Here is an 11,589-nt window from a genome sequence, read left to right as displayed (position 1 = left end):
AAGTGTGGTGTTTTCTCTTTCTAGCACAGTTTAGATCATAATTCTCACCACAACAGTAAGGGAGATACAACGATTTCTGCGAGATCTTATGAGTTGTTCCCAAAAGCGAACAAATTAGCCTTAAATGGAGTTCTACTAATTAAAGTTAAAAACTATAAAAAAAACATAATTTTTTTTGTAAAGAACTAAACGTTACTTCACTTTTATTTTAATTAAACGTTTAAGAATCTCAGAAACAAAAAATGTATCCTCTCCAAAAAGGTAGAAATATCAAAAGATCGGAATTCAGAAAAACAAAATGCAGCGTATAACTGGCAGAAAGTGCGCATAACAGTATAACTGTCTCGCTCCTTCGCATCTGTGGTACGGGCTTTACCGCGTAGCTATCCAGGTATGTTAGACTGAAACAAAAAAATTATACAAGAACATAAAGGGAAGACAAGAAGAATGGTATCGTAACCCACACAATACCCTACCGGACAAAGCGATTTTTTTCAATACTATGTGCTTTGAATATACGAAAACAAAAAAAGGAAAAAATATGGATGAAATTGTACAATTAATTATATAGATATTGTGTATAAAGTGGACCGTGGGGATTTTGTATACCCCTCTTAGGGCAGGGTGGGTTAAATAAAAGATAGGCTGCGGTTTTAAAAAGTTTTATTCTTAAAATAAGTGTGGAGGAAAACAGGATCCATCCCATGATTAGACTGAAAGGTTTTGTGGATCATTATTTAGTGAGGGGGAACATACGCAGCACTTATCCCACCAAAGGTCTCCCGCTGACAAGAGGAAGTGGCGTAAGCGACACTGGAATAGGTGCGGTACTTTCCTCCCTGATAAACAATGAATGTTTAACTTATTCATATAAGAAACACTAGATCATTGTACAAATTAAGGTAAAGAATTATTTTATACAAGTTTATTTAAATAAAAACAAAATCCTTTCCGGAAAACGGTACGCGCGGTTTTTGCGAATGACCGAGGAGATTTCATCAGTAAACAGAACTACCATTGGACCGGTTTCGGTGTAAAGAGGGCGATTTATTATTATTTATTTCCACAATAATTATTGTAAAGGCTAGTAAAAAAAAATATTCTTTGTAAAAATCTCTATTTTTTTTCAGACAAATCTTTCACAGTGCGTACAATCATTCGTCCACTCACCGCCACGCCGCTAACCATTCCTTCCTTACCTCAGACATACCACGCGCAATCGGACATCTCCTAATTAAACTATTATATAATATTATTAATATAATAACTTCACTCCATCATCTGTTCATTCTTCACCTGAGCGCAGTAGAGCCCCGTGAGCTGCCGGCCCTCCTCTCCCCTCCCCTTCCCTTCCCTCCACTAACCTAGCGTGTCACTACATGTCAATACCTCATCACCAACAGTTAAATGCAACTTTACTGTGTAAACTGGCTTCTACCTGTATCTGTATCTCAAACAACCACATCTCGCCCAGTCTCACAACTGTATTGGTTAGAACCAATAACAAGTGTCCAGGGAGTGTGTCTATTTGTCTGCTTGATATTGATATTATTAGTCATAACTACAGTTGGATAACACAAAGATTCCATCCTAGCGTTGTTAGTAAAAATCTGCGTGTATATATTGTATGTACTCATCCAACAAATAAGCGCAATATATGAAACGGTAAGTAAGACATCTCGGATTTAGAGATAAAATAAAGCGCTTCAAGCTCATTAAAGTTCGAAGCAAATAAGTACAACACTCGAAATTATAATTAACATAAAATGTACAAATAACAAACAAATTCTCACACAGAGTAATATATCTCGTCACGTGAAAACATCAACTAACACTTTAACAAGTCATTTTAATTGCACATCGAGTGCAAACCATGAGTAGCTTCATACAGCTGTTCACTAAGAAGAAACACCAATGTTCACAATGGAAATGATATTTTGTAATATGTAAAGTAGTTTCAGCCTCCCAAACAACGAAATTACTAAAACAGCACAGCAGTCTTACAAAACTACAGGAAATTTAAAATCACTGGAAGTGTTCATCCTATCAGAACAAAACATAATATGTAATGTGTTCACTCGCTAACTATTAATTCTCCCCACACCCGCTCCTGCCCTCATTCCTCACTCCTCCACTAATATACACGGGACAAAATAACAGCGACAGCACCCTCAAGTCTCTGTGCTATTCCATTCTCCATAGATATTGGTCCCATGATCCTAAATATGCACATTCCAAACTGTGGGTTTTATTATAAAGCTTAAGAAAATATGTTCAGGTTGTAACGTATTATGAAGGATGAATCAAATGTCACCAGAATTCCACAAGCAACCAACAACCATATCCCTCCCATTCATCATTTTCCTTTACCGGCAATCCTACTAAGAGCAACTGACTTTTTGCCATGACTTCAAATTGAAAGAGCATATTCCTTTTTTACTTAGAATTTATTTTCTCAAAAAGCACATGCTACAAACAAATACTTGGTGGTAGATGTACGTAGTTTAAGAATAATAATTTCTTAGTGCAAAATAATGAAATTGGAAGTTAGTAATACATTTCAATTGCTGATCATTCATTGTTTTGATATAAAATTGTAAAACCTAGTTATCAGTTTAAATTGACATTAATAATAATCAAACACTAAGTTTGAACATAATATGTAGCTCAACAGGCTATTATTTATAGAGGAAACTGCCCCCACCAACAAAATAATAATAATTCTATCAATTTCGGTTAAACAAAAAAAGTTGAATGTGTACAGGGATGTGCAACTTTGGCCAAATTTACCAATGAATTTATTACAAAAATCATACATTTTGTTTACTTTGTAAAACATTTGTTTTGTAAAAAAAGTCACACTGTTTACTTCAGACAAAAGAAAATATTAACAATATAGTTTGGCTACAAATTACTTGGTACATAATAGCATATAAAATATTCATGGTTCTAGTATTACAAGTTAATGGTATGATTGATGTTCAGAAACTAATAGGAAAAAAATGCTTTATTTGACAAACTCTAAAACAACATTGGTAAGCTCATTCTATCTCTGATCACCATAATACGACAAATGAAAATAGTAAAGAGAAATACTTAAACAATTATTTTTGCTTAAATAATCAACATAAAACCAGAAAACAATCAATCAATTATAATTATCTATAACAATCAAAGATGCATCTTTGTTCAGTATTTTGGCAGCAAAAGGTATTGTGAAGCATTGGCAAAAAAAAAGGATAACTTCGTAAGCCAAGCAACGGAATATAAAAAAACACCAAGAAAGCAATCCAATTTGTGTCAATGGTTAATTAATTACAATCAATTGTGATGCTACAATAGATATGAAATTTAGTTAATAGTAGTCATGATTGTTTTTGTTTTATCTTTTCCATATAAAATTCTTAAAATTGTCAATGTAAATCAACAGAACTATATTTTTCTTAGTCAATCGTATAAAATTCATCTTTTTAAACCTCATATAATAATTATTCAACTTAATTCTAATCATCAATTAAATTCAACTTTCGTTGTCAGCTTGAGATGAATTTCGGCTTGGATTAATTGGAAAGCAAACAGTGAACATACTTAACCATCACCATCATTAACTCATGCAAGACCTGCAAGCAACAAGCAAGCATTCTATATATGCGCAAAAGATTTATTAAACAATTTGATTATGCCAAAAATGCTAAATAATATTTAATAGCCATCCATAGGTTTAAACTCCACTGTCCGATTGATTTAAATGATATGCTGTGACAATAGTAAAATCAAGTGAACTTCCGAGATGCATTCTTCAAAGCAAGGATCATCCTCCAAGTATAAATCTATTTAACAAGATGAATTAAACCCAATGATTAGGTGATATTGTCGACAATAATGGAAATATAGAGTTTGAAAGTGACACGAGACAAGACGACCAACACGCTGGCGATTGAGAGCATGATATGAGGAATGGGGGTGCAGAAAGAAGAGGGATCGGCAGTCATATCAAGTTGCCATTCCATCAGTTGGATGGCAATATGAGCTGTGGGGTTGGTTGGTTGGTTGGTTTTACGGTGGTGGTGCACTAGTCCTGCATGTCCTCGGGCAGCTCGTGAGGGTTGAGCATGCCCGGCACGGATAGCTGGACCCGTCGCTTCTCATCCTGCGCCTTGCGGAGCGCCGCCTCTCGCTCCTCCAGGAACAGATCGCTGTCATCAGAGCCGGTGTACTCCTGGAAATCACAAAACATAATGTAAAGACAAACAAACATACTAACAAACCCAACTAAAAAAAACAGTACAAATTCACTATAGAAATTGTGTACAGTGTGACACTCATTTAACCATAGAGAATGAACAGCTTTTTTATTACATCAACTTTAATTCGATTCTGTATCTCATTCAGATGCAGAGATGTTGTATTAAGTGTTCCTCGGGCGTCCCCGACTTCTACCATCATTCAAACCACTCCTGGCACTAATAAGAATTATGGGTTATGTCTCAATGTTGTGAAGTCCAAGCATTAGTACGTAGGAAATGGAATATTTTTATAGTAGGTTTAGAATAGATGTACACTAGACATAAAATGTAAAATTTTACAACTAAATAAAAATTCCTACTAAAAAATTTTTTTTTAAAAACTTTGAAATTTTCAGCGATATTGGTAGACTACTTTTCGAGTTTAGCAAGCACAACATCCGCCGGTTGAATTTTTATATATTAAGATCTGAATATTATGAATTATGAAGAGTACATAAATAAATTTAGTGCACAAATTTTATTTGAATTAACCATCGATATGCTTAATTTCCTTGGCACACATTTCTGAAACAATCGTAACTAAGAAAGTGGTGCCTAATTCAAGAAATCAATGAAATCCCTTTGTACATTTGTAGACTTGAAGTCGAGTCACACGCTATCTACGAAAACTTATTGGGAATCAAATTCGAGCTGGGCACATACCAAGAATTAATAGAATAAGGTATTTAGGGAACCACAAAAACCTTTTACTCTAGAAAACTATATAATGTCTAAATCAATTTTTTTTTAACTTCTCAGGCCTATGTCAGAAAGTCGAAGGTATTTTTTGTGCTTTGCAATAAAATCCAAATAAATGTAAAACTTATCCAAAAACTAAAAAAACTGTTTTTGAAAGGTGTTAAAATACGCTATTATTGGAAATAAGTATATATTTTTAGAAATATCAAAAATTTGAAAGCAAACATAAAATATAAATAAAAATGGCTACTTAACTTTTTTGGAACTAAAATTGCTGATAATGACAAAATATATAAAAACATGCGCATTTTATTAGACACATGTGTTGAAAACGTTACTGTCACCTCACATTTTTGTCATTTCATATAAAAATAATGAATAAAAAATTCAGATTCATAATTTTCTTCAAATTGTGTTCGGAACCTTCAGTTTCATAAAGGTGTACATTTTAATTCTTCTGTGATTAATTTCTAGATTTGAATATAAAGCATGGTGTTTTCTCTTTCTAACACTGTTTGGATAATATTTTTCACCATGACAGTAATAACCATTTCTGTGAGTCCATATGAGTTGTTCCCAAAAGCTAACAAATTAGTCGTTAGGGTTAAAAGAAACATTTCCGGTTGTTATATGTATTTACTGACCGGTCATTATAATATATAATATTATTTATGTATTACTATAATTCCTATTTCTCATTACCTTCTTGATGGCCGACACAAAATTTTCGCCGTGCCAGATGATTCTATTTTTGTAATAACTTATTTGTTTTTTGCAAAATGATGTTATCGTAAATGGTACCTTCTTACCATATAAGATGACTTATAAGTGTGGGTGTGACGACAACGAAAGCTAGCCATGCGATATTTAAAAATGGTGCAACCCCCTCTCCTGCCTCTCAGATCAATTTAAGGAGTGCCGTGATCATGCGGCTGTTATCTGTCAAGGTGACAGATCCCATACAAATAAATGATAATTCTTGAGAAGAATATAGCTTAGTGTGACACCTCAACATATAATCTGCATAACCCACTCTCAAATAAGCGTTGATGCATACAGCGTAATATGTCTAAGGCTTTGAGGATATGCCGGTGAACAGTATAATTTTATTGGCGAATATTAAAAAAAGAATTTTACTTTTAATTTGTAAATAAATTATGCAGAAATAAAAATTATAATTTCTAATTACTAACTAAAAACAGTAACTTTGCTGTTTATTATTATTATGTGATTTATTGATAGACAGACGAGAAGTCTTTACATTGTTCCCTTCTTTAAATTGCCTTTGAGAGAATATTTTATCAAAGTTGCACTATTGAAATTAGTCGCATTAAATATGAAAGCAAAACACTACCGTAAGCAACTATTTATTTCAGCAAATAATCAAATTGCTTATTTGCTGCAACATAGAAAAAACAATTAACTTACTCTAATTTGTACAAGGAAGTCTCTCAGATGATCTTTAAACGCTATGATATCCTGATTCAAGTTGAATAGTCCTTGAACTGTAATCTTAATCTGCCCATCGCTAAGATGGGGGAAAGCATTCTTCAGCAGCGTGGCTACATACTCCTGAAAAAAGAAACATCCATTAGAATAATATTAATTACTAGCTCTGGCAAATAAAAACACGTGTGTATTCGAATGCAAAGTTGTGTCAAAATTTCAAAGCAAACGAACATTTTTATTATATAGAGAGATAGATAATCAATAATGTGTGGCAACACCATGTATGATCGTGTGAGAAATGTGGAAATTCGCAAAGAAAGCCAGACTGATGTAAGCATAATGAGTATTTAGAAAGGGATGGAAATAATTAAGAAAGGGATGCTTTGGGCATATAGAGCGAATGAACGAAGAAAGGAGTGTACGGAGAATATATGACGCGAATGAGAATGGTAGAAGAGGTCAGGGACGCCTGAGGAAGACACGGCACGATCAAGTGAACCAGATACTAGAGTGGAGCCATGTCAAGAGTTCGAATAACAGAAGAGTATGTGCCAAGACCGAGTTGTTTGGCGGTCTCTTGTTCTGTGGGAAACAGTGTGATGGTTAGTTAGTTATGTTTTAACGACTTGAGTCAGCATTTTAACCGCAGTAAGGGGTATTACACATATTGTACAGGCAAATAAACAAGCCGACGTCCTATTATGACTATATTACTAAATAGAAAGAAGTGATTCTTGTTGCTTGAAATTGATATGCAATAATGGAGGCTCCAATTACATCATTTCCTTTTAAAATCCTAACTTGACAAAAAATTCTAATTTATTTTATGCAGCACAATCAAAGGAAATAGAAAATGCAAAAGATACAAATTATGTTTGTTCAAAATAACAGACAGGTTGAATATCAAAATAAGAATTTATCAAAATCCTTAAAAATTAAAATAGAATCCTGAAATTATCCTGATTTTCCAGACTACATTCAATAGAATATGTATTGGTATTGTTTCTTCAATTAAATTGAAATAGACAGGGTAAAGTATTGTATTCATGACAGGTGTCTACGTGCCTATATAATCTACTTACAGATGGTTGCATAAAGGTTAATCATGAGAATAAACTAATTCCTAATATTGTATGATTTCATTTAAAACTCATGATCAGGCAATTTCAGACCTTTTTGGCATAACAATAATATAATGTCATTTCTAAAAATAGATCACGAACAAGAAAAAAGTAACATAATTTAATGTTATGGAATTCTTATTGCTTCTTAGATTCAAAGGAAATAAACACAAGCGGGTTACCTGAATATAGAGAGTATTGTTGGCATGGTGCGGACCAAGGGGAACGGTGATGCGGCCAGCCTCCACCAGGGAGAAGAGGTACACCAGTATGGTGGCATGCATGGTGATGCCTGCAGAGTGGGAGGTATCTGTCACCACGCTGAAGATGTGCTGGAGGATGTCGCACAGGTAGGTCTGGTAGAAGCTCTGCGCCGCCATGGGGTGCTGTTCCACATTCTGCAGCAGCCGGTACAGAATGTTCAAGCCCGTGTCCGCAACGTTCCTCATAGTGTGCTTGAATGCCCAGATGATGGAATCCAACACCAGCTTGAACTGTGCAGGGGGAATACTCAGGAAGGCCTCGAAACAGTGTGTGGTCACAGCTTGCAACAGGAGGTAGAAGTTGGTTCTGTGCTCGGGATACTCCTCAAAGTCTTTGTTGATCATCTCCAGCGTGCATTCAAATACAGCATCGAAGATCTTGGGGATCTCCGAGGTAATATCTCCCTCTAGCTTGTCCACTATGGTAGTCATTGCAGCAAGTACTTCGGGTTCCCGAGCAACAGCCACAGTCGTCCGCTGGTAATCCAGCAGAACGGCATCTAGCAGAGGAGGAATAAAGCTTTCCATCACCATGGCGTTATCGTTGGATCGAGATACCCAGCCTGATATTAACTTTAATGTTTCCTTCTTGACAATTCTCATATTCTTGATCAATGGTTGTTTGGCTACAACTTCTCCGTTGAGGGTGATTGCGTGGCTGATGTTCTCCGACATGACCTTGTAGACGTTGAGCATGTCGAGGTAGATCCTGCCCAGTTGCACCACATAAGGATGTCCCAGGGCGTTACACGCTCGCACATTGGTTTTGAGAATACTCACCAGCTGTTTGACAGCATCAGGATCCATGAGTATATGTACATTCCTGGAAGCTTGGGATATGATATCGTCCCACACCTGATTAGGGAGCATCATGTACTTTTCGATGAGCCGCTCTTGGGCCACTTGATCCATCTGCGCACTGATCATGTAACCCACTGCCTCGTAGAATGTGTGAACCTGCTGGGTCTGCAGGTCGCAGATGATGGAACTAATGGTTGACAAGATCTCTTCTATAAAGGGGCAAACTTCTCCAGGCTGGAGAGTGACAAAGAATCTGCGACACTTGAGAGATATCTTTATGAATGTGTCGCAGGCCATATCTTGAACACCATCATGCGTTTCGTGCATGAACTCAAATAGCTTGTTAACAACCGTCTTGAGGAACCTCCAGTGGCAGCGAAGGAACCGAGGGTATTGACCCACCACGTACATGATGTCACTGGCTATGATGGCTTTGTTGTCCTTACCCTTCTTCTGTTCGCACAAGCCCAGCAGATCCTTAATGACTGTTACGAGGAATCTCTTTTCATCTTCCTCCATCATGGCACCAGAAATGGATCCAATAGCCCAACAGAGGGTGTTGAGATTCTTCCACGACCATTCCGATCCATTCACCTGATTTTGCAACTTTTCTGTCATTATTCTCTCCGTATCTGTGTAGTCCAAATGGGTTAAATAAACCAAAGTCTCACGCATGTTTTTATACAAATTAATTGAGTCTGTGTCCTTCATGAACTCTCTCACAACTTCTCCGTTTTCGTTTTCGACTACGAGAACTTCCTCAGGTTTGGCCATTCGAGAGATCATGATGTAACGCACCTTACTCAACACCTCGGCATACAGCTGGCGCCGCGCCATACCTCCCTTGGCGTTCTGAAGCGGTGTATTGACAGAGTAGGAGCCCTCCTTGTACAGGTTGACGGCCAGGATGTTCCAGTACTCTAAGCAAATCTTGAACACCTCTACCTCTTCTACCTTAGAGATGAGTACAAGGTAGTTGAGGGCATTGATGAGAGTGTTATTGAGCCCCTTTTTCTCAATCAGGGATCCATGTGCCTTCAAGTAGGTACAAAGAAACATGGCCAGGTTCTGGATGAACTGCTGCTCCTGATCGCGGCCAGCCGCATACGCATCTCGGATGTTGGTGGTAAGCGGCAGCATCACCTCCAGTTGCTCCATGCTCTGCACCAGCAGCGCCACAAACATATCATCGTAGTTGCTCACTTCCACCCCAGCAATCTCCATCAAGCAATTGAGGGTAACGTTTCTAAACATCGGAACGTTCAGGAATTTAAAGATTAGCGTACTAATCAACTTGGTTTCAAAGATGTATCCGAGAGGCACCCAGTTGAGGAAGCGCAACAAGGTGCTAAGGGTAGCTTCTACCAAAGGAGCATTCTGGGAGTTCTCCAGCACGAACTGGCAAAGCGTGTATATCTCGCTGAACTGAGCACACATTGTGTCCTTGAGGTGTTTAGCCTTAGTCTGGGTCACTTGCCCAGCACTGAACACAAACACTTCTTCGCTGAGCAGTTTGAGAATGACCATGTTATTCTGGCAAAGACTCTCGTTGGTTTTAGAAGCTCCAACAATATCGCTGATGAACGATTCCCAGTTCTTGGGCCACTCTCTCTTTAATACTTGCACTAGGATCATATTGAGTTTTTTAAGGTACACTTTATTGTTTTCCATTGTCACTGGGTCAGATGAGGTTTTAATGATCAGACCGACGATGTATTTCTTGATGCCCTCACATTGATTCCTGGGCAGAACTTTCCAGCGAGTCTGTATGACCTGCTCTAGGATCTGCAAAGCGTAGTACTTGGTCTCCTGGTTCTGCGAGTACTCCAGGATGGTGTCCACTCTGGTCCAGGCATCTGGGTGCTCCTTGAGGGTGGTAAGAATGTCCTGGGCAACCCTCTGCTGCTCCCCCACAGTGGTGTAGAGGCACCCCACAATGTTGTCCAACAGTCCTATGTCGAGTTTCTGGTTGAAGTCCAGTAACTTGGAGGCCTGGTCCAACATAGCCGCCATCTTCACGGTCCGATGTGATTCGTTTTACGGTATAATCAAATTTCCTTTGAGTACACAACACAGCTCATTCGTTCTAAACGCGATCATTCCTCTCCTAATGCAACACTGAAACAAAATAACACCGCATTTATGTAGTTGCTCGTCAGTAATTAAATAATAATAAGCTAAAGATGTTCAAAAGCGGTGGAAAATTATGCATACTCGTAACAAAAGCGTTTGTCGCAATGGACGACCTAACCTACAATTGGGTAATCAGCGGCAAATCCTAATGTTACCGATTGTGGTTTCAAACAATTTCGTAATTTACACGTACATGAAAGTCGTGTGAAGCTTAAGCATTAAGAAAACAGTAATATTTTAAGGAAAAACATGTCAAACGCAATTTCCACACCCAGAGAACTGTGCTCAAGACAAAACAACATTTCGGGGGGTACTCTGGCCGTCAAACAAATAAATACAGTTTCAGAGTGGAGCAAGAAAATTAAGGAACGCTTTATGTAAAAAATATATCTCCAAAACAAGACATGAAAGCTTACTTGAATATTTTTCATCTGCGGCGCAGTCACTCGCACTATCACACATACAAGGCAACCGTTGTTTTCCTAAACTTCAGCAAATTCAGGCATAATCAAGCGGTAGATGAAAATACCTACGCTGGAACCATAGACAAAAAAATGACGTAAGCAGCCATATTCAAAAGATGTTTGAATTTGTTCGTTGCACGTTTCTCTTTAAAACGGCAAGATGGCCGTTTTTCCTCCAATCACAAGCCTCTGTTTAGTTAAAAACAGAGAAAATGTCACCTATATTCGATTGTTTTGTGTGCGACGTGCGTACGAAATCTTTCAGTTGAAAGATTATATACAGTGTTTACACCAATTTCGTTTGGTAGAGTAGGGCAAATTTGAACAGCATTATTTGAATGATTCGAACTTTTACACATATCTACTCAGCCAG

The 11,589-nt window shown here is 37.4% G+C and overlaps 1 protein-coding gene across 1 annotated transcript; it reads right to left on the bottom strand.

Annotated features, from left to right (window-relative positions):
* Nucleotides 1-646: 646 nt before the first annotated feature.
* emb (exportin-1 emb) lies at nucleotides 647-11,260 on the bottom strand. Its single transcript, XM_089635800.1, has 4 exons — nucleotides 11,169-11,260; nucleotides 7,738-10,737; nucleotides 6,414-6,557; nucleotides 647-4,219 (listed from the first exon to the last, which is right to left on the bottom strand). The coding sequence occupies exons 2-4, from the start codon at nucleotides 10,630-10,632 to the stop codon at nucleotides 4,073-4,075; spliced, it is 3,186 nt and encodes a 1,061-aa protein (XP_089491926.1). The 5' UTR covers nucleotides 10,633-10,737; nucleotides 11,169-11,260; the 3' UTR covers nucleotides 647-4,072.
* Nucleotides 11,261-11,589: the final 329 nt, after the last annotated feature.

This window comes from Hesperophylax consimilis, chromosome 9 (genome assembly GCF_061612785.1).
Source record: "Hesperophylax consimilis isolate HC1 chromosome 9, BYU_Hcon_1.0, whole genome shotgun sequence".
NCBI classification, from domain to species: domain Eukaryota; kingdom Metazoa; phylum Arthropoda; class Insecta; order Trichoptera; family Limnephilidae; genus Hesperophylax; species Hesperophylax consimilis.
Note: the sequence above shows the minus strand (reverse complement) of the source record. Positions and strands in the feature narration are given on the sequence as shown.

Bases quoted from the DNA above. Each gene is read 5' to 3' on its own strand.
- emb (XM_089635800.1), bottom strand. From the start codon at position 10,632: ATGGCGGCTATGTTGGACCAGGCCTCCAAGTTACTGGACTTCAACCAG. The intron at 6,558-7,737 runs GTAACCCGCTTG...TTCTTTTTTCAG, and splicing joins ACAATACTCTCTATATTCAG to GAGTATGTAGCCACGCTGCT. The intron at 4,220-6,413 runs GTAAGTTAATTG...TGTGATTTCCAG, and splicing joins ACTTCCTTGTACAAATTAGA to GAGTACACCGGCTCTGATGA.